At 40.8% G+C, this 20,119-nt stretch overlaps 1 protein-coding gene and 1 pseudogene across 1 annotated transcript; one reads left to right on the forward strand and one right to left on the reverse strand.

Moving 5' to 3' along the window:
* Positions 1-5,131: 5,131 nt before the first annotated feature.
* Positions 5,132-7,739, forward strand: LOC139710059 (uncharacterized; annotated as a pseudogene).
* Positions 7,740-9,230: 1,491 nt separating this feature from the next.
* Positions 9,231-17,625, reverse strand: LOC139710060 (regulator of MON1-CCZ1 complex-like). The gene is made up of 5 exons (XM_071622006.1): positions 17,620-17,625; positions 14,874-14,951; positions 13,856-14,029; positions 11,965-12,190; positions 9,231-10,243 (listed from the first exon to the last, which is right to left on the reverse strand). Exons 1-5 carry the CDS (start codon positions 17,623-17,625, stop codon positions 10,170-10,172), a joined length of 558 nt encoding a protein of 185 aa, XP_071478107.1. The 3' UTR covers positions 9,231-10,169.
* Between the last annotated feature and the right edge of the window lie 2,494 nt (positions 17,626-20,119).

The following is a 20,119-nucleotide window of genomic DNA, read 5'->3' on the forward strand; positions in this document are numbered from 1 at the left end:
AGATTTGTATCCCGCTTTTTGGCATACGCGCGAACCCTAATAGTGGCTCTTGTGTTTGTGGGGATATAGTTGTGTGCAAAACTTAGAACAATGTACAGTACACTGTATTAAAAAAAAAAAAAAAAAAAAAAAAAAAATACGGCCAAATAGTACACCATGATATAGTCTACTGCCGATTCCACAGCAGAGTAGATTACCAAAGGAACTGTTCATACAGTTTGAACAACCACCGTGGATACTCGCTGTGATGCCATCAACGTCGTTCCCCAATGATCAACTCTTTAGACAGGTGGGCAGGGGTAGCAGCGGGCCAGATGGAATGACAGGCCTCGGGCTGGGCATGGTTTTCGCCAGGAACGTTCAGGCTGTGAAGGGGCTCAGCCGAACTTCGGAGAGGTGGAGAAGAAACTTTTCAGGAGAAAGACAGATGGATAAAGCGACTTGTCTCTGGCGATACTTCGTGGCCGGGAATAGAAAATCGGCATGTCCGAACCTCTCCAATTTTTTTAGTGCTTTTGGTTTTGGTTTTGTTATTCTGTTGAACACATCTGCCTGTGTAATAAAGAACAAAACAGAAACATTTTCATATATAATTTTATCATTACCATGGTTCCATGAGTAGACATTTTCTTCAACTAATATACGATTCAATTGCACATCCTGTAGTTTATGTACCAGAGTAAAATGATATTCACACAATGCCTTCCATTCTGACTAATAAGAAATTCGCGGAATAAAAATAAGCGTCATATAGGCCGATATAGGCCTTACGTGTTTTCACATTCTACAAAAAAAAAACACAAAACAAAATAAAACAAAAACACAAATACACATGCACACACACACACACACACCCAATGCGAAAAAGAACAGGTCACGTTTGTTGATATATTTATTAGAATAACATTACCTTTGTTGACTGGCTTCCAATGCGCATTCCTGTCTTTTCTCGATTTGCTCCTGAGATCTATAAAAAAAAATTGATACAGTGGAATTAGAGATTCATTCTTTTTTCACGCGTAAACGTATATTGAAAGAGTAACGTCGGGTCATACAACGTATCTCATTGACTACCATGATTCATCGTAATATCCCGCGTTCCCTGTTAATGGAATCAATTGAGTTTTCACAAGTTAATTCCGAGACAAACTTGAGTTTTATTTATTCATTTATTTTTGGTGTCCTGTTCGGATCGCTTACAAAAACGTTCAATTCGAATTTTGATGACCCGAAAAAAGAAATGTATCGTGGCCTACCAATGAAAGGAAACATTTTTTTCGACACAGTTCTCCGATGGAACCGTCAAAATATAAACTGTTTAGAAGTTAGGTGGTCTGATTTCATTTTCAGAGGTCCCGAGAAACCACTAAAGTGCCACTTGAGATGTAGAGTATCCATAGCCTACTGAAAGTGTAAAAGGAAAAGACATTGGTTGCATTCATAACCGACAATCTATGAAAAATTATACACGCATTGTTCCCAGGATGAATCCCTTTTGAGAAAAAAAAAAATACATCTGAAGATTTTTTTTTTCTCAGAAGGGATTCATCCGGGGAACATAATCATAGCATCCTAAAAAGTTTTAGAACCTGACATCAAGCTGTTCTCACTGACTGTGATAACAAATTATGAAATGGAAATGGAATTATGCAACCTGCAAATCATCTTATAGCTTGTCAAATTACAAAATCTATTTCATATTTCCATTTATCATAACTTTCATATTCATTCAGTACTTCAAAGAAAAGGGCACATCAAAGCAAACAGCAATTCATCATGATGGATCTATGTACAACATGTACGATCTACATAGATGGACAAAACTGACACTGAATGAACAACCTACAGTCTTCTACGGCATATACATGTAGAGTCTCAGTCAATTTAATAATAACAAACAGTAATTGAAGAGCTTTGAAAACAAAAGCAAACAAATCAAAATACAAATCAAAATACATATAAGACTTTAATTAAAAAAGTATATAGGATACTACGCAGAGAAAATTGAATGAAAATGATACGTAAACACACGCACATTATCATGATGCATCGGACCACTGAACCTCCGCCAAACGGCCAGCGTTTAATAGTCGTTATGTTGCAGGTATTGTATACTTCATTTTTATGATTATGATATGACAGATTAATTACATCATAAGGATGAGCTATGTAATATGATGAAGAAACGGTTATTATAAATAGGGGCTACTCAGAGGTAGGGAAAAGAAAATGACACGACGAGGGTGCAATGCTGCCGCGCCATTGTGTTCCCCTGTTTCTGATACTACCTAGCACAGTGTAGATCATCCCCTTCCAAATCTCATGTAAACTATACTCGACAGAAATTATGATCACCCCTTCCCCCATTCTCTTCGGGCACATATTATTCACTTTTAGAATTAATAACGAATATTCCTTCATTTTTGACTAACGAATCTCCTTTTTGGAATAACGAGCCTTATTTCGTTTTCGGATCGATACACATAATCTTGAGAATACTATGGACGCTTCAGAATAAGGAAATTTATTTCATTTTCAGATCAACGAACACTCGGCACTAAGGGACCCTACTTCATATTCTCGTTTGGCCGATTACCCCTTGCGAATTTCATTATTCAGAAATCTATTTTTCTGAACTTTTTACACGCATAAAACCTTGAAAATCAAGGTGAAAAAATAAAGTAATCAAGTCTTTTGTGGGTCATCCTACATACATCTTTTCTAGCAGGCACAGGATATTCTTCACGAGATAAACTTCAAGCTCTCACATCATGCACTTACGGATAAAGATGGGTCGGACTGACTAACTTCTACACTAAATGCCTGTATACTCACTTTTTCACTCAGGACATCGCGAGCTGGGGTCGGTAGATCCAGGTGTCGCGTCGGTTCATTTCTACGGGATGAAGGCATCTTGTCCAGTTTCAATAATCGCGATCCCTTCGTTGTCCCCTACGCCTCATTTCGAAAGATTCTATATTCTTTTGCGAGATTTCTGGGTCGGAGACGTATGTACACCTCGTCTCGCAAAACCTAACTGTTTTAGTTGCTCTCGAGTCGGAATCCGTAGAGCTCTATACGCAGCATCACACCGAGGAAAAGAGACTATGTGCCCTCAAGTAAACAAACGGAACGACGCGACGGCTGATAGCGCAGTGCGATCACAGAACTCCACGCACACACGACGTGCATACAGGTCTGCAAATGTGCCATGAACCCCCATGATTACGCAATATTCCCTCGCCGCGCCGTCTCTCTCCCAAATTCACGGAGGTGAAAAGGTCAACCTCCCAGACCAAGCCGTGCGGTACACATCGCTCGCGTGTGCGGAAGATAACGGTTGAAAAAGCCCCAAGCCCAATGTAGTCAAATTCAAACGGTAGAGGGAGGTAAGGTCGTATCACGGGGGAAAGTGTGGGTCCCACACTTTTATCGGACGACGTATTTTTGCATTTCTCAGCCATTTCTAGACCAATTTTTGTCAAACAAACTTTGAATTCCCCATAAATTTCAATGCTCTTTCATATTTCATAAGTAGTTTCTCATTATCTTGCCAAAAAATTTCATCCCGACGTGCCATCATCAACCAAAACAGGACCTTCCCTTTAAGATCAATGCCAAGACCAAAACGGATGCTTTCCCCCTCTCCGGGATTGAGTTAAATCTCTTGGCAGGTGGAGATGGAAGAAGGTGACAAAGAGAAGACAGTATTGACAGCCCCCATGGGGCTTTTAGAATTTAACAGAATGCCCTTTGGCTTTGGCCTCTCAAATGTGCCAGCAACCTTTCAACGACTAATGCATCACCGTCTTGGGCATCAAAAATATGAAACACTCCTGGTTATACTTGGACGATGTAGTCATCTTCTCGCAGGATTTTGACTCAAACCTGCTGAACCTGGACAGAGTCTTCAACCGCCTGTCTGAGGCTTGACTCAAGGTAAAGCCCTCAAAGTGTCAGCTCTTCCAATATGAGGTCAAATACCTGGGCCACGTCATATCAGCTGAGTGGATCTCTACCGACCCAGACAAGTGTGCTGCACTGAAAGACTGGCCGCACCCTCGCAACGCTAAGGAAGTCCGGATGTTTTTCGGGTTTGCAGGATATTACAGATTTGTGGAGGGCTTTTCAAAGATCACCAAGCCCCTCTTTGCCCTCACTGGCCAGTCAAAACGGAGGCAGAAGAGGCCTGAGACACCCAAACCATTCACCTGGACCACAGAGTGCCAAATTACCTTTGACACGCTCAGGAAGTGCCTCGTGACATCACCAGTTTTGGCATACCCTAAATTCAACAGGCCTTTCAAGTTATACACAGACGCGAGCAACCTGGGATTAGGCGCAGTTCTCTCACAGGAGACGGAGGGGACTGAGAGACTATCTCCTTGTTTCGCCGTTGAAGTCTTTACCGACCAAAACCCACTTGTTCATCTGAACAGTGCTAGTCTTGGAGGGACAGAGCAAAGATGGTTGTCTAAGCTAGCTAATTTTGACCCGACGATCCACTACAGTCCAGGGAGGACCAATGCTAGTGCAGACATACTGTCCGCCTTCCAAACTCCGAACAGGTACAGCCAGCTACAAGGGATGAACCTAATGAAGCTGACGATGTAGAAGTCTTCCAGACAGCGGTTATAGAGGGCGAAAAGGGGACTTTTGTGTTACCTGGAATGTCAACTGAGGATTTTGCAGCGCATTAAACTAATGACCAGGATGTGTCCAAAGTGATGCAACACCTTTCCCGAGGAACAAGACCCACGGCTGAAGAAAGGAGGGAGTACAGCAGCATGACCTGCAAGCTCCTCGGGCACTGGGCAGGTGTGTTACGGCACATTTTGGTAAATTGTACATTTTGGTAAATTACCAAAATGTGCAGGACACTGACGTCACATTTTGATAACTCTCTGCTCCTCCACAATCATCACAAAAACAAATTAAGCCTGAAATTGCTGTAGTCGACAATGATGACTTTAAGAGTGATACGTCGACTGGTGCTGGCTAGGCACATCAAACTAACGTCATGTTCGTGCAGCCAGAAACATTTGATGACCCTCAGAAAATCAGGATGATAGGACAAACATGACACCTCAGTTCCTTTCAACATCTCTCAAAGAGATTGGAAGTAAAATGCAGCACGTCAAGCCGTACAAGACAGTTAAGTGTGGGGAACCGCCTATTCGAGAACGAGCCGCAGATGACAGCCCTCCTCAAGACACATCCATGCAAAGAACTTGTGGTGTGATCCATGCATTGGCTAGAGCTCAGGATGACCGAACACATCCTAAACCAGAGGAACAGACCGTACCAGCGTTTTCAGGGTTCCAGGCCAGAATGTCAAATGCTGACGGAAGAGTCGAGATATATATTACATGACCTATCCCGACCCACAAAGTAAGACTGTTCTCAATTATGTTCTATGTAAGCTCGCAAAGGCAATCGAAGAGAAAGGGATGCCTTTCGCAATTATTGTGGGTGACCATCCCGTCTACGTGCTCATGCTGGAGCTGAAAAGTGAAAACCCACAACAGTTTAGCAAAATCTTACCATTCGTGGGTGCCTTTCATATTCAGATGTCATTCATATACACGATATGTGACAGTGCACCTCAAAACAAACACAAAGTCGCCAGACATGAATTTTTAGTTAAGACCATATTCTGAAAAAGCAGACTTTAAGCTTTAAAATGATGTATAAATCAAATCAAATGGACTCTCCTAACCTATCTAAATATTGGAAAGAAAGCACAAACTCAGGAAAAGTGTGAACTGAGAAAAGAGGCTCTGAAGTACAATGTCTATTCAAGCGCTTAATCTTTACCAAACCGTGCTGGCTGTGCGATGAATGGGACAAAAAACAGGAAGTAAACCACCAGAGTAACAACAATGAAGGGATTATCAGATTAAACTGAACTTAAGCATGCCTCATTAACACAATCTGTCCATAATTAATGCCAACTTTCAAAGCAGTAGCACTATCCTTTCAAAAGTTATTAGAGTTGAAAGCAAAGAGTGTGGACAAGGTTTTTCAGAAATGAAAAAGGGATTCTAAAGACACACCTAATGACACTGTTCTGCCAAAAATGTTCAAGATAAATTACTAAAAAAACACACTTTCCTGGCCGTTTTATGATACCAAATTTTAGCATAATGTAAAAGAAGACCCGCTCTTTCAGAAAATATGAAAAAGTCGAGTTCGGCTAGGTTGACCCATTTCACTTATTTTCAGTCCTCACGCAAAATCAGTGTGTGCGACTTTATGTTCGTTTTGAGGTGCACGGTCACATATACAAAAGGTTCCATGGAACGGGTGTCTCAGATGTGTTGGTAGCTGCAGGTGTTATTGCAGACGAACCGGTTGATCAAGTCCTCCGTGGAAAACATTTCAAGCGTTGGGTTCGCTGTCTTTGCCTGTTCTACGAGACTCTGGTCCATCATGCCCTAGACAAGCGTTTGGAAGGTTCTCTTCTATCCGAAGAGGTGAAGTCATCTCTTGCCAAACTCAGACATGAGATTGATGCTCAAGGACTTGCGGATGTACACACAGAGCTAGAGCAAAATGCAGAGGTGAAAGATCTTACTGAGATGCTGTTCAGGGATTTCAATGGTGCCCCCTTGGCGGAATACTGGTTATCCTTCATGGAAACGGTGGAAATTCTGACCCAAAATATCCACGCACTCAGAACAAGCAACTGGAATGAGTACAAATCCTCACTTAAACTGATGCTTCCATGGATGCAAATCTATGACAGTTGCAAGTATGGTCGGCATCTTTCAGATTTCATTGCAGTGCTTGATACCCTTCCTGAGGAACAGGCTGCATTCATGAAAGATGGTATGTTCGCTCAGTCAATGACAGGAAATCTGTATTCGTGTGTCGCTCTGGACATATGGATTGAGTCAACTATGAACAAGGGCTCCAAGCTGAAGTCTGGTTGGTCTGCCATCCTGAACAATGAGAAACAACTCCTTTCAAATACATGCAACGTGAATAACATCAATCGAGTGAGAAGAGCTGTTCATCATCATGCTAACCGCAAGAAGCATAGGAAAGCAAAGCATGCAGATTGCTCATCTAGCAAAAGAAGGATGAACAAGCAGTGCAGGTCCCTTCAGTCAGGAATCACAGCCTCCGATTCGCTTGTTTTAGATCTGGCATCAGCCAAGACGGATGGTAGAAGTAAAGGAGTTCATGGATGAGAGGGTAAATTTGAAAACAAAAACTTTGAATGACAGAGTTAATCGGAGTAAGCTAAAGAACTTTTCCAGTCAAGAATGAAAAGAGGAGTAGCTGACAATTTGAAGGGAAAGGCGGAGGGAATGGAGCGGGATGCCATGGCATCATTTGTCGGACTAGTTGACAGCAGTGGGACACTACAACTTGAAGATATCATGCAACATCGTGTCACGCCTGAGTGCCTTTCTATCTCCATTGCAAACGGAACATTCCGCAAGTCACAGAAAAGCAAACTTCTGCAAAAACTGACCGTGAATGCGACTCCAGAAACTGAGGTGCATACATCCCTTATTGACATGGGTCTCATTTGGCGACTTGCAGTCCAGACCATTGAGGACAGGGAGAAGAGGGACAGAACCCAGTACAACTGGGGCGACTATGCACAGAAAATGGTGAACACTATTAAGAGTAGGCACCCAAATGCAGAGAGGATCATTTGCGTAAACGATTCCTACGACCAGGACTACAGCATTAAGGACAGTGAAAGGATACTTAAACAGAAATAGATGACAACAAAGAATGTCTTCATGAATGCAGAGGACAAGTTTCCCTCTAGCAAGGAAAGATCCGCCTACAGGCATATCTTCAAAAGGAATTTCAGAAAGTGGCGTAAACAACACGGACCGAGACTGTCTATTTGTTGTTGGCAGTTACGCGCGGAATCTCACTACAGGTGAGGATTTGCCTGAACTCCTACGCTTCCAAGCTGAAGCAGACACTGCCATGCTCATGATGTACATGCATAGTGTATTTCGTCAGATGGCTACAAAGAAGCAGTCATACTTGGCACAGAAGACACTGACAACTATGTCCAAGCTGCATATGTTGCTCATAGGACGTCAGGGAACTTGTGCTTGAAACGCAAACATCGTCTGATTGATGCCAAAAGTCTATGCAGTGAAGCAATCTCTCAATCCATCATTCCAATACATGTCATTAGTGGATGTGACCATAACTCTGCTTTTTTCGGAGCCAGTAAATTGCAGATTGTAGGACGCTTGGTCAATTCTAAAGAGGCCCATAGTCTGCTTGCAAAATGTGGCACCCAGCTTCCAGCCCAACAGAATGTCATCAGCGATTTAGGACAGTTTGTCATTCGCTGCTATAGACAAGTGGCCGCTATAGACAGGTTATTCAACTTTGTGTGCATTGCCTACATGTACCTGTATGTGGTGGTTATGTATGCACACGTGTGTTTTATGCATTGGACAATTCTGGTGCTTATCACCGGTTGCACAGCAGCATGTGTACAGTCGTGAGGAAAGCTTAAAACTAGTGCATTATCATGACTGAATGAGTGATGAATGCACCGGTGGCTATCACTGAATGTTGCCAATGAATGACTGGCACAGCTACAAAGCAGAAAAACATGCTGAATTATCGGCTGAGCTAGGGCTCCATAGGGTCTGCGGCCGGTATAGACGGGTTAAAGTCTACCGCAGGAAACAAAATTTGTGGCCGCTGGCCGCGTTAGACAGGTGGTCGCAATACACAGGGGCTTCAACAGGGCGTTTCTCGGGGGGGGGGGGGGGGGGGGGGGGGGGGGGGGGGAGTGGATTTTTCAGTGGTTGCTATAGACAGGTGGCCATTATGGCAGGTTTGACCGTACTTAGTTAAGATATTTAATGGGCATAATACAGTTTAGGATACACAAGCCTAAATTGTAACAAGATATGCTAAAAATTTGCTACAACACAAATGGATTATAATATATAATGAACAATGTATAGAAAAAGCATGTCTACATGTATATGTGTTTGAATGATTTCATGTTGACAAGTTGTATGGATATAGGTCCTATTACATCGAAACAATGGTTTACTGCAACATAATTTCAATACACCATTATACCTTTATTCATGCCTGAACGCTCTCATACGTTGTACATCCATATGACGCGTTGATACACAATAACTCTGCAGTGTGTCTCAAAGCGGCCTTTAAATAGTGAGTAATCACTCAAGTCAAAATTAAGGTACGGCATCTGTTGGCTTACACGAAAATTCTACATGACATGGAAAGTTTTTCACCCATCAAGTCTTAAACACCATCCATTGTTTTTCTGTGGTTTTGTGCTGAATCTCTTTCTTTGTAATCTTGACTGCTAATTGTTGTTATTTCAAATGGTATAAAGAGACTTCTTTTTCATTTTGAGCCCTGTTTTGGACATTATTAATGTCACTGTCTATCTCTGTTGCAGAATTACCAAAAGCCTATAAAACTGCTTCATGACATAGGCCTACCCAATCTTTAAATTGGCAACACACTTTAGCAAAAGAAAGTGAGTATTTCTGTCTAGAATTGGCAGATTTTGTACATTTCTATCGATTTTGTGCACATTTCATGAATATCTGCCATCAAGACTCTGAAAAGTAAACTGACACTTCTCTTTTCAAGCAACTTTGTGACACATTATGGGAGCCAGGCGCCATTGAATGTTTCTACAGATAAATGGCGCTATATAAAATGATGTTTCATCATCATCAAGGTATATATGATTTGATGTATCCCTCCATATACAGTTACAGTACATAATACACCTGTAGTTACATCTTATCTCTCTCTCTCTCGACAACAATTGCACAAATATATTCTACAGCTTGTAGGTTTCCTCCACAAAGCGCACTGATACCAGCAGTTCCAGCAGTTCCTTTTGCATATAAAATCTGATAATAACACAGGAAGTCTACAGATACATGTTCACTGCTATCATCAGCCCAAGACTTCACTCCTACAGAACAAACTGCGTTCTGCATCCCACGAGAGGCACCATTGTAGCAACCATCCAACAGCAATATCAGCCACCAAGTAGCATGACCATAATATTGCGAGATCAAAGTGGTATCTTCAGGACACACGGTGGGGCCCCCTCTCACAGAGCGAGGGGTCCGCTGCAGGTGAGATTGATTCCTCTACCTTCCAAACTGGGGATCTTGTCATGACACGGGGATGAAGCTCTCCGAGCCAAACTTGTGCTGGAAGAGGTGGACGTACTTTTCGCAGTGTTCCCCTGCATCAGTAATATGAGGGTGAAAACAAAGACAACGGCTTTAAAGGAGCGGTATGTGTCCTCTTAATACCCCTGTTCACAAAGCATTTTTTGCGACTGTTCATATTAGAGAGCATTCCTACAGCTACGTAGGCTGCAAACCACCTGCAGACCAAAATAATATTTTACTTATACTGATGCAAGTTTGACAATGATTTCAGCATTTTAACATCATAACAGTGGTGTCTGGCATAAATTTTGCAAGATAAGGGGAATGTGAATGGTTATATTATACTATTTGCGTGGCACGATGTAAACCTTGTCTGTGCCACATTATTTTGAGACTGAAGTGCATGGACAAAATAGGAAATCATACTGTCTTTCAAAGCCTTGTAACTCTTCATAGAAATGTTTATGCTAGGAATGCAGTACAGCAAAATAGTAGAGAAAATTGCAAACTTTGCTGTGATGTAAATTAGAATGACAAAGTTATGGCTATTCTTTTTAGCAAGCAATAAGTACTCAAAACAAATCGGTTTGAGGAATAGAGCAAAAACAGTGTGCAAGCACGCAAACTTGGTAAACCATTGACCGAGTCAAGAGTATGAATGTTGCACACAAAGAGTTAAAGCAAACAGCAAAACAAAACAGAAACAGAATAGAAAAGAAGAAGTACATTCAGTGTTTCCATATGATCGTACACTTAGTCTAAAAGGGAACTTACTCCAGAGTTTTATCCTCAACCTGGTGATACGTTGTACGTAAGTGGGGTCTAGGGCAATTACCCCAGAGTCCACACCCTTCCCCTAGCCATAAACCTAATCCTGAACCTAATCCAAACCCAAACCATTACCCTAATCTTTACCCTATTAACCCTAACTAGGCCGGGGGGCCCCCCCTCGACGTTTCGCGCGATGTATCACTACCGCGAAAAGCTAACGGCGCGACGTTTCATTACTTTTTTCTTTCGAGTCTCCCGCATCTTTTGACACCAAATTTGCGATGCCTGGGCACGCGATTCCGAAGTTGCGCATAAATATGTACGTGCATGTCAGACCAAAAATTGCTCAAAAACGTGAATTCGTGTACAATTTCAATGCAAACTGTGCTTACAGGCAAATTTCACTAAAGCATGATTATTTTGGGGTTTTATTGATCAAAATCAATCAATAACATATTTTCTTGTTCGGAACAATGTCGCGGACAAGTTTCATTGAAAAAACAATGAAAAACATAAAGTCGAAAAACAAAGAAATACATAAGAAATTCAAAAAACAAAGAAATACAGAAGAAATTTTTCAGATGGCACAATTTTTTTGTCATGTATTGGCTCAGTACACTAAAAAGAATATTTACACAAAAAATGTGCCCATTTCGAGCTTTATTTAGTGATTTATACCAATTTGTCTGATTTCATGCATCATTCTGCATAAATTAGCATAATTAAGCATAAATGATAATTTTTTAAAAATTTAACTTCGTGGTACTTTAGATTATGTCATAGGCAATGTGCGTGCAAATTTTCGTCGCGATCGCGCGGTCGACGGCCGAGATCTGGAGGGGGGGGCCTGGGAGGGCCCCCCCCCGGCTCTATGATCTACCTAAATAGCCCGGCCTAGTTAGGGTTAACCATATCACTAGCTAGTATTTAGCCAAGGGACAATTGTTCTCTGGGGATAAATGCCCTAATACGGGTGAATATGGATGGAGGAGGGTATGATAGAAAAAAAAAAGAAACCCACCTGGGACAAACAAGGGATTCCCCCGGAGTCTCAGGTTCCTCTGCTCAAAGAACTTGAAGACAGTGAAGAAGAGCATGTCATCGCTGGCATTCATGGCCGCCTCCAGGAACTTCCGGGCGGAGGCACTGTCCGCCCCACCCACACTGCGCAGGAACCGCAGTGCCGCCAGGATCTGGTTCTTGGAGAGGAGGACCTCGATGATCTCCTCATTGGCTGTCGTCAGTCTCTGGGAGTATGAACACAAAAATAATGCAGACAAAAGCTGATCAGTTCCTTGAGAAGTACGTACAAACTGTATGTGTGCTTGTTGCGACAACACCTTGAGGGTTCTGCTGCAATTTGAGTGACAAGAATGCATTTCACAGCCTAGTTTTGTGTATTCTGCGTGGCGTGGATGTGTGTCTGTATGTGTATGTGTTTATGAAATCTTCATTCTCGAAGAAATCCTCATTTTACATTGTATAAATACATTGTATGTGTATGTTTAATAGGGTTAGTCCTCATGTATACTTGCCATGTTGCACACTCAATGTGTGACCTTGTATGGAACTTTAGTCTGTAGTCTGTAGTCTCAGCAACTGATCCAATTAACCTATTCTGTAGAGAACCTGGTGGCCTGTGTAAGTCTATGGGGCTTTCAGAATGCAGTATGGAACAGGTTAATTAATAATTTATTTGATTATGAAATATCATTTCCTTGTCACTTGACATCAGTAAATGTTGCCCATTGTGCCATTGATTCCCAACTTTTGTTCTTTGTGTAGGGCTCCACTCACAAGTTGTACTTCTTGAGGGGTCCTAAAATATGTTTGGTTTTGAATAAAGTTGAAATTGAAGTTAAACTTGTATTGAATGAAAAATAATGAGGAGGAAGGGAAAACAGTCCTCTTTACTTGCTAATGTTTGGGCCCTTTAGAAAGAATCACTGTAATGTAGTATCTGTGTACAAAAATTGTAATGAAGGGAGAAACACAATGTCTCTTTACAACCTACAAAAATCAAAAGTCACAAATCATAGCTATCAAATCACTCTGATATAAAAGTCTCCCCTCTCTCTATTGAGTGAGTCAAACTCCTGCTATCAATTGCTGCTCCATTGTCTGAGCGCAGCAGTTTTACTCCGGCACAAGCCTTAGATTGAGCATGTCCAGCACAAGGGGACTTGAATAATCTAACAACAAGTTTAAACTTGAGCATGTCCAGTGCAAGGAGACAATCTGACACAAGTCTTGAATACTTTGAACATGTCCAGCACGAGGGGAGCTCCTCTGACAAAAGCCTTACCTTGAGCATGTCCAGAATGAAGGGAATTACTCTGACAAGTGAGCACGTCCAGTACAAGGGGGACTTACAGTGTACCATGACAGATACCAGCCTTACTTTGGGCGTTTCCGGGCCAATGACAACTGACACAAGCCTTACTTACCTGTACCTTGATGTCCAGTACAAATTGACTCACAATGACACAAGCCTTACCTTACTCATATCCAAAACACGAAGACTTTACTTTGGCACAAATCTAAACTTGAGCCTTCCCACTGCGAGGAGACTGACGCAAGTCTCACCTTGAGCATGACCAATACCTACCTTATTCATATCCAAAACAAGAGGACTTTACTTTGGCACAAATCTAAGCTTGAGCACTCCCACTGTGAGGAGACTGATGCCAGTCTTACCTTGAGCATGACCAAGCCGTACCTTATTCATATCCAAAACAAGAGGACTTTACTTTGGCACAAATCTAAACTTGAGCCTTCCCACAGCCAGGACTCTGACTGAAGTCTTACCTTGAGCATGAACAAGCCTTACCTTATTCACATCCAGAACAAGAGGACTTTACTTTGGCACAAATGTAAACTTGAGCTTGTGAGGAGACTGACGCAAGTCTTACCTTGAGCATGTCAAGAGCCAGCTGATAGGCAGGAGGGTAGCAGCTCTCCAGCGAAAGGAGCAGGCAGGCGATGGGCTTGGAGTCGCTCAGCACGTGGTACTGCAGGAACTGGTGCAGCTGGTAGAAGCAATTGTGGTGGACCAGTGTGTTGATCACCAGCTCGTAGAGGAAGTGCTACATGGGTGAATCCCGGATTGGAAACATATTTCACAGGTATAATCTTCTTTATGCAAAGATGGGATTATTATGAAGAATTTATGAGAGGTTGAATTTGTGATTGAGAACCACATTGATAGAGTCGAATGAGAAAGACATGTTTTTGTTCTTTTTGAAGAAAGAACTTTGGGCTTGTCATTTGGGAACAAGATAAATTAGTTTGTGCTATGGGAGACAATAACAATAATATTAATGTTTGTGAATTTTAATGTGTTGAATACCGTTGACTTGCAAAACATCGCAACAAATAAAAACACCAGAATAACACGGCATATCTACCCTTGAAAGATATCCTGATTTCATCATAACGATGTAACAGCTCATACTCTCCTTACCTCAAAAAACATGTGGAATTGACTGTACCTTTAATAGACAACTCACAAATATGTTACCTCTCTTCATATGAAACATAGAAAGGCACAATACATTTTAAACGGACAGCAAACCCTTTTTTATATTAAAGCAATGGGGTTCAAATACAAAAGCTAGAGGAATATTCAAATTTGATCCCTCGTTGTGGTAATTGTGTCAATGACATTATTTGTGACAACGACAAAGAATAATGGTGATGATGACGATGATAATTACAAACAATGATAGCACTGCTGCTACTCATACTGCTTATATTCAGGACACTGGGTTAGATTTGAAAAAAAAAAAAAAGGAAAAGAGAAAATGCAGTTAAAATCTTGAAGAATGGAATGCAATTATATTCATTTCATTTCTCTGAAGTATATCCAGAAGTGAATTGAAAAAAATGGAATAAAAGATAAAAATCCTGGGAAATAAACAAATTGTCTACCTGAACAGGGATTTGATACTGGTTGAGAGATCGAATGTATTCAACCAAAACTGCCACCAAGAACTTGTGATTCATGTCCTGTAAAGTAGTCAAAAGAACAACATGGAAAATAGAAAGCATACAGTTAGTAATTAAAAGTTGTGTTTACAGTATACAGTACACAGTTATTATTCTAAAGCGGTGTTTCTTTCACCACTGTCCTTTTGTAGTACACATGTTTATTTCAATCGCTATTAAAGGTAAAAAAATAGTGCAAAAGTATGATTCTAAGCATGAAACAAAATAGCAAGCTAACCATTATATCATGTTTCTCCGATTTGATTTAATATATTTTTATGTCTGATTCACAAGCACTACTGTCGACTAACAGTAAAGAATCAAACAATTTTCCAATCAAGCAGCATATAGGAAAGTTCCACTGGGGAGGTAGAAAGAGAGGATTCCACTGTTCTGAAGAACTTACTGTACACTTGCCATCAAAAAATGTCCACACCATTACTGTAAAAGTGGATATTTTCTCGCAAGTAATCTTTTTTTTCATCCTCAGCCAGGTAATTCTGTGTGTGTTTTAATTCCACAGAATCAGGACATTAAACTACTGTAACATATGGCTTGCAAAAATATTTACATGCTTTTATTTTCACGCTAGCTTCTGGTTGCAGGAAATGCACGAAAATTTCCACAACGCAAAAATTTCCACTTTTACAGCATAATGCTTAACCCGTTGAGGACGGACTGATTTTGCTACAACACGCATTTCCCATAGACACCTGCCCGAGTATACTCGGGACTCGTCCTCAACGGGTTAACATGCCACATTCATTTTAACTCGCCTCAGATGGACAGAATGCTACATTTATGTGTACAAATGTGGTGCATCATCACGTTACCTACAATGTATATAATGTCAGAGATCACAAAAGGAAAAAAACTGAGTGTAAAGCCAACTTTGGAAGAATAACCTTTACACTTTTCTAACTGTTCATTTTTTTGTTTATATTTTCCTTGAAATGAAGTACAGCATATAATATATACCCGATATATATATATACTGTATACCCATTCAAAGCTTAGTATCTGACGAATTAATGTCTGCCAAAAACCAAATAATTTATTTTCCTGACATAATATGGCTTTTGTAATGATGCATCACAAATCGTACGACAGTGTTGTTTTCTTTACAGTCAATATACAATCGCCATCTCTACCCAAATCATTGATCTGTCAGTACTGTATTGAATACATTTGTATACGCCTGACTCCATTGCTCACGCAATCTTCTAGAAACCCTGATTATTGTTATAATTTCTTTATTTCTTTTCTTTTTTTTTAGTCAACTACTCTTATTCATCTAATCTAAAAAAGTCCCCAGATACTTGTCGCACTAGTGGGTTAGCACCACAGCACGTAAAGGGTTAAAGTTTAACTGTACAGTTGAGAGCACAGCAAAGCAAAAAAAAAAAAAAATCAAATTTAGTTCCATAAAATGCGTTTCACTACAAGCATTCCCTTGGAAGCATTGAAGGTGGCTTGTACACACCATATCATATGTCGAAGCAGCTGATCAAATGAAAGCAAACACAGCTAAAGAAAAAGACAAGAAAGAATTTCATTTGATTCATTTACACCAGAAGACCAGGAGCATATTGTTCTATATATTTTTTTCCATTTGCTTGAATCTTTTTCCTCTTTTTTTTTTTTTTTTTAAAGGGGGAGGGGGGTGGAGGGGGGGTAGTTATTAGATACTTTGGCTTGACTTGAACCACCATGATAACTTTGCCTCAATAAGCTTTCCATCAACAAATCAGTTGGTGGGTGAGTATTTTTTTTTTCCAGTCGATCAGGTACATGAGTTTAACATGTTGTTAATTCTACAGAATCAAAACATAAAGTGTTACTACGAAAAGCCAAAAAAAGAACAAAACAAAACAAAACAAATGAAAAATTGGTGCCTTTATTTTTGCACTAGTTTCTTGACGAATAAAATGGGTGAAAATTTGCACTTTTACCAGTATAGTGTACAAGGAACACAGTATAGCTTAGGGAGGGGTTAGCTGGTGATTGGAGGGGGTTGGGAGAGGGTAAGTGAATAACATGGATATCTTCAGAAGAGGAAGGTCACGTGAGGTGTACAAGCAAGCAGCAGTGCACTTTAAGCCTGCCGTGCACTATACGATCAGACCAGTCATACGACCTTAAGACCGAAAGTGTGACGTCACCAGTCTTGCCAGTTTTCAGTTGTACGACTGGGTCTTAGTGCCAGGCGTAGAGATTGAATAGACATGTTGAATTTCCACGACCGGTCGTGAGTTTTCAGCCAATCACGATACAGTATTATGCAAAGAGCATGGAAGGGCACACAATGCGCACTGTGTGCACTTCTACACTCATTGGTAACCTAATAAAGCCAAAGCTTAGTTGTAAGGTCAGGTTGTATAGTGTGCGTTGCCAGGTCGTACGACCTGGGCCCCATTTCATAAAGGATGTTATGATAGCAATTCTCACTGGAATGGCAATTTCCAATAGCAACAGCCAATCAGGAAGCTGGATTCTTGTCATTACCATGACAATTGCCATTCCAGCAAGAGTAGCTATCATATCAACTCTTCATGAAATGGGGCCCTGGTCTTATGGTCTTAAGGTCGTACGGTTGTATAGTCGTGAGTCGTATAGTGTGCGGCGGGCTTAGGGAGAATCAGCGGCAGGTCAGATTTTCAATAGTAGGATAGCAGAGGAAATCACTCACCTTCATCCTTATCTTTGGAAGCCGAACAAATGACAAAGTTTTAAAAATATGAACACACACAACAAATATGGGTGATTACAGAGAGATGATGAATAGACCTGCTGTAATCATTGCTTTGCTATGCTGAGTGATTGACAAGTTATCGTTATCATTTACTTTATTTTTCTTTTACAGTGCACTCCTGCTATATTGAACACGGTTATAACCAAATTCTGGTTACAACGATGCAAAAATTCAGGCCGCAACATTATCCACTCTATGTATTTTTATTGTTTATTCGTTTGTTATAACGACATTTCGAAATAATGAACCAAAACTGCCAGTTCCAAGGACTTTTTTATGACGGGAGTCCACTGTACAAACTGTATGTCCCAATTGTTCATACAAAAACAGGAGCTTGTCTACCTAACAATATGATCATAGCTATTTTTGAGGGGGTGGGGTGGGGGTGTGTGATCACATAAACAACCATACCTTTCTATACTCTCCATTTACGTTGACACATTTCTTAATTGGTCAATTCCAACATGCAATTTAAATGTGACCCGCTACAACAAAATGATCCTAAAGTTGGGCGAGGTCGATTATTTGAAAATTGCATGACATTATTCCCTATTCTTTGTGCTTTAAATTGATATATAACACATCTTACAAAAATAATCAGCTGCGGAGATATCGATGTTTAAAAGACAGCATGTCGAGACGTCTGGGAAATCACTGTTTCGAGAAAAGCGCCCTAAAAATTTTCCTTGCGACGAAATCGCGATCAAGGGACACGCAAATCAGTTTTCACCTCCGGACAATAGAAGGTAAGCCCTAGCAACCCCCAAAATGCTTATTCAAACACAGCGTCGGCTGTCTCCTTACCGACCAATCAGTGACCAGGATGCCAGGAGAAGCGGCTGGGCATAGCGCACCCCACCCGCATGCACCAGTCGACTGGGCAGTGTGCGCGCTTCACGCTTCGGTTACCAGCAAGCAGCAAACTGACCAATGAGATCACTCTAGTCGTTGTTAGGGGCGGAGCCTATCTGTGGCGCTCAATCCAAATTTTCGGACAAGTTTCTGCTTCGCTGAAACGCCAAAAAACATGGCCTAGAAAAACGCTATTTTTTGGTCTTTCCTGTCATCATTTTGCTTCAAAATTTCGACAGATGATAGAAGACATGTAGGACTCCAATAATATGCCAAATTTAGAAAACCGTAAGTTTTGACCAATTTTGATGCTCTGACTTCAAACTCGATTCTCATGGCTTCGACCGTGCGCGACTTTAGGACCTTTTTGTTGTAGCGGGTCACAAATATTATAATGTATTATCAGGTAATTCACAGCACAGGCTCGCTCCCCTTTTCAACATCGCTATCAATACAGAAAAACAAGAAAGAAAAGAGAGGAACAGAAGTAATCCATGTAATACCTTTATGATAAAAGAAATCCTCTTTTAATGCCCCCCCCCCCCCCTCCACTTTCCCTGTCACACTTTTGGAGAAAGAATGGTGTCTGGCTCTCTTTCTGACATAAAACCTGTGTATGGCAATTTGTTAGAGGTGTCCCTACATTTGTATATCAAGGGGGGGGGGGGGGGGTGAGGATATAACTTGGCAGAATGTCAAAACCAGTAGTGATAATATGGACAAGGAAATGCTGAATAATACTATAGGGAAAACTGAACCTTTATGAGCTCATGACATGAAGTGTAGCATTGGTTGAGAATTTTAAATGTGCTAATGGTGGCCCCAAAGGGTGTCAAAAGCATTAGTACATGGATAGGATATTGAATACAGTACAGGTGGCATGGGGTAGGTATGATGATGGTGAGAGATTGTGGCATAAACGTATCTGTGCTTTGAGTATCTTATGACACGGAGTTAGCATTACATTGTCACTCCTCATTATCAATATTATTGATATGATTATTTACATTATCATCAGTAATATACAGTCAACCTTGCATAAGTCGAATAGCTGTCTATCCTGAAGGTCTTTTCATATACTCTTCTCTTCTTTATATTCTAGGTGAGGTTGACTGTACTAGTAAGAATTAGAAGTAATATCATCCATACAAATATCATACCTACTATTGACATACCATTCAATTGTAATGATTTTAGGAAAGTTGAATATACATAGTACAAATTATTCTGTTTGAAAGAGCAATCTGGGAACATCCCAAAGAAAACTGAGGCATTTTCCCCCAAAGGCCTTAAAAAACTATCTATGTTGGAGCAGATCATGAAGCTGCAATAGTAAAATAGAAGCCACTTTATGTATTTCTGCACTTGCATGATGATGTTGGAGAAATGATTATGCACTTAAACCAGGTCAAAAGGTTCCCAGCCCCGTCCTTGTTCTGTCTTTGCAAAATTGCTGTATTAAAGTGAACTTGGGATGGCGTGGCATTGTGTATTTTCGACAGACATGAAATATTTCTTCCGTTTTAATAATTTTCTTTGATTGAGAAGCGAAGATGAATTTTTAAGTCAGCAGGAGGCAGCTATG

The sequence above is a fragment of the Diadema antillarum genome, unplaced genomic scaffold (assembly GCF_040938485.1).
Source record: "Diadema antillarum isolate AM-2024a unplaced genomic scaffold, OU_Dant_1.0 seq00001495_RagTag, whole genome shotgun sequence".
Taxonomy (NCBI): domain Eukaryota; kingdom Metazoa; phylum Echinodermata; class Echinoidea; order Diadematoida; family Diadematidae; genus Diadema; species Diadema antillarum.

Excerpts from the sequence above, each read along its gene's own strand:
- LOC139710060 (XM_071622006.1), bottom strand. Across the intron at positions 14,030-14,873 it reads AGTATCAAATCCCTGTTCAG|CACTTCCTCTACGAGCTGGT; the intron begins GTAGACAATTTG and ends TCACCCATGTAG. Across the intron at positions 10,244-11,964 it reads GAATCCCTTGTTTGTCCCAG|GGGAACACTGCGAAAAGTAC; the intron begins GTGGGTTTCTTT and ends TTACTGATGCAG.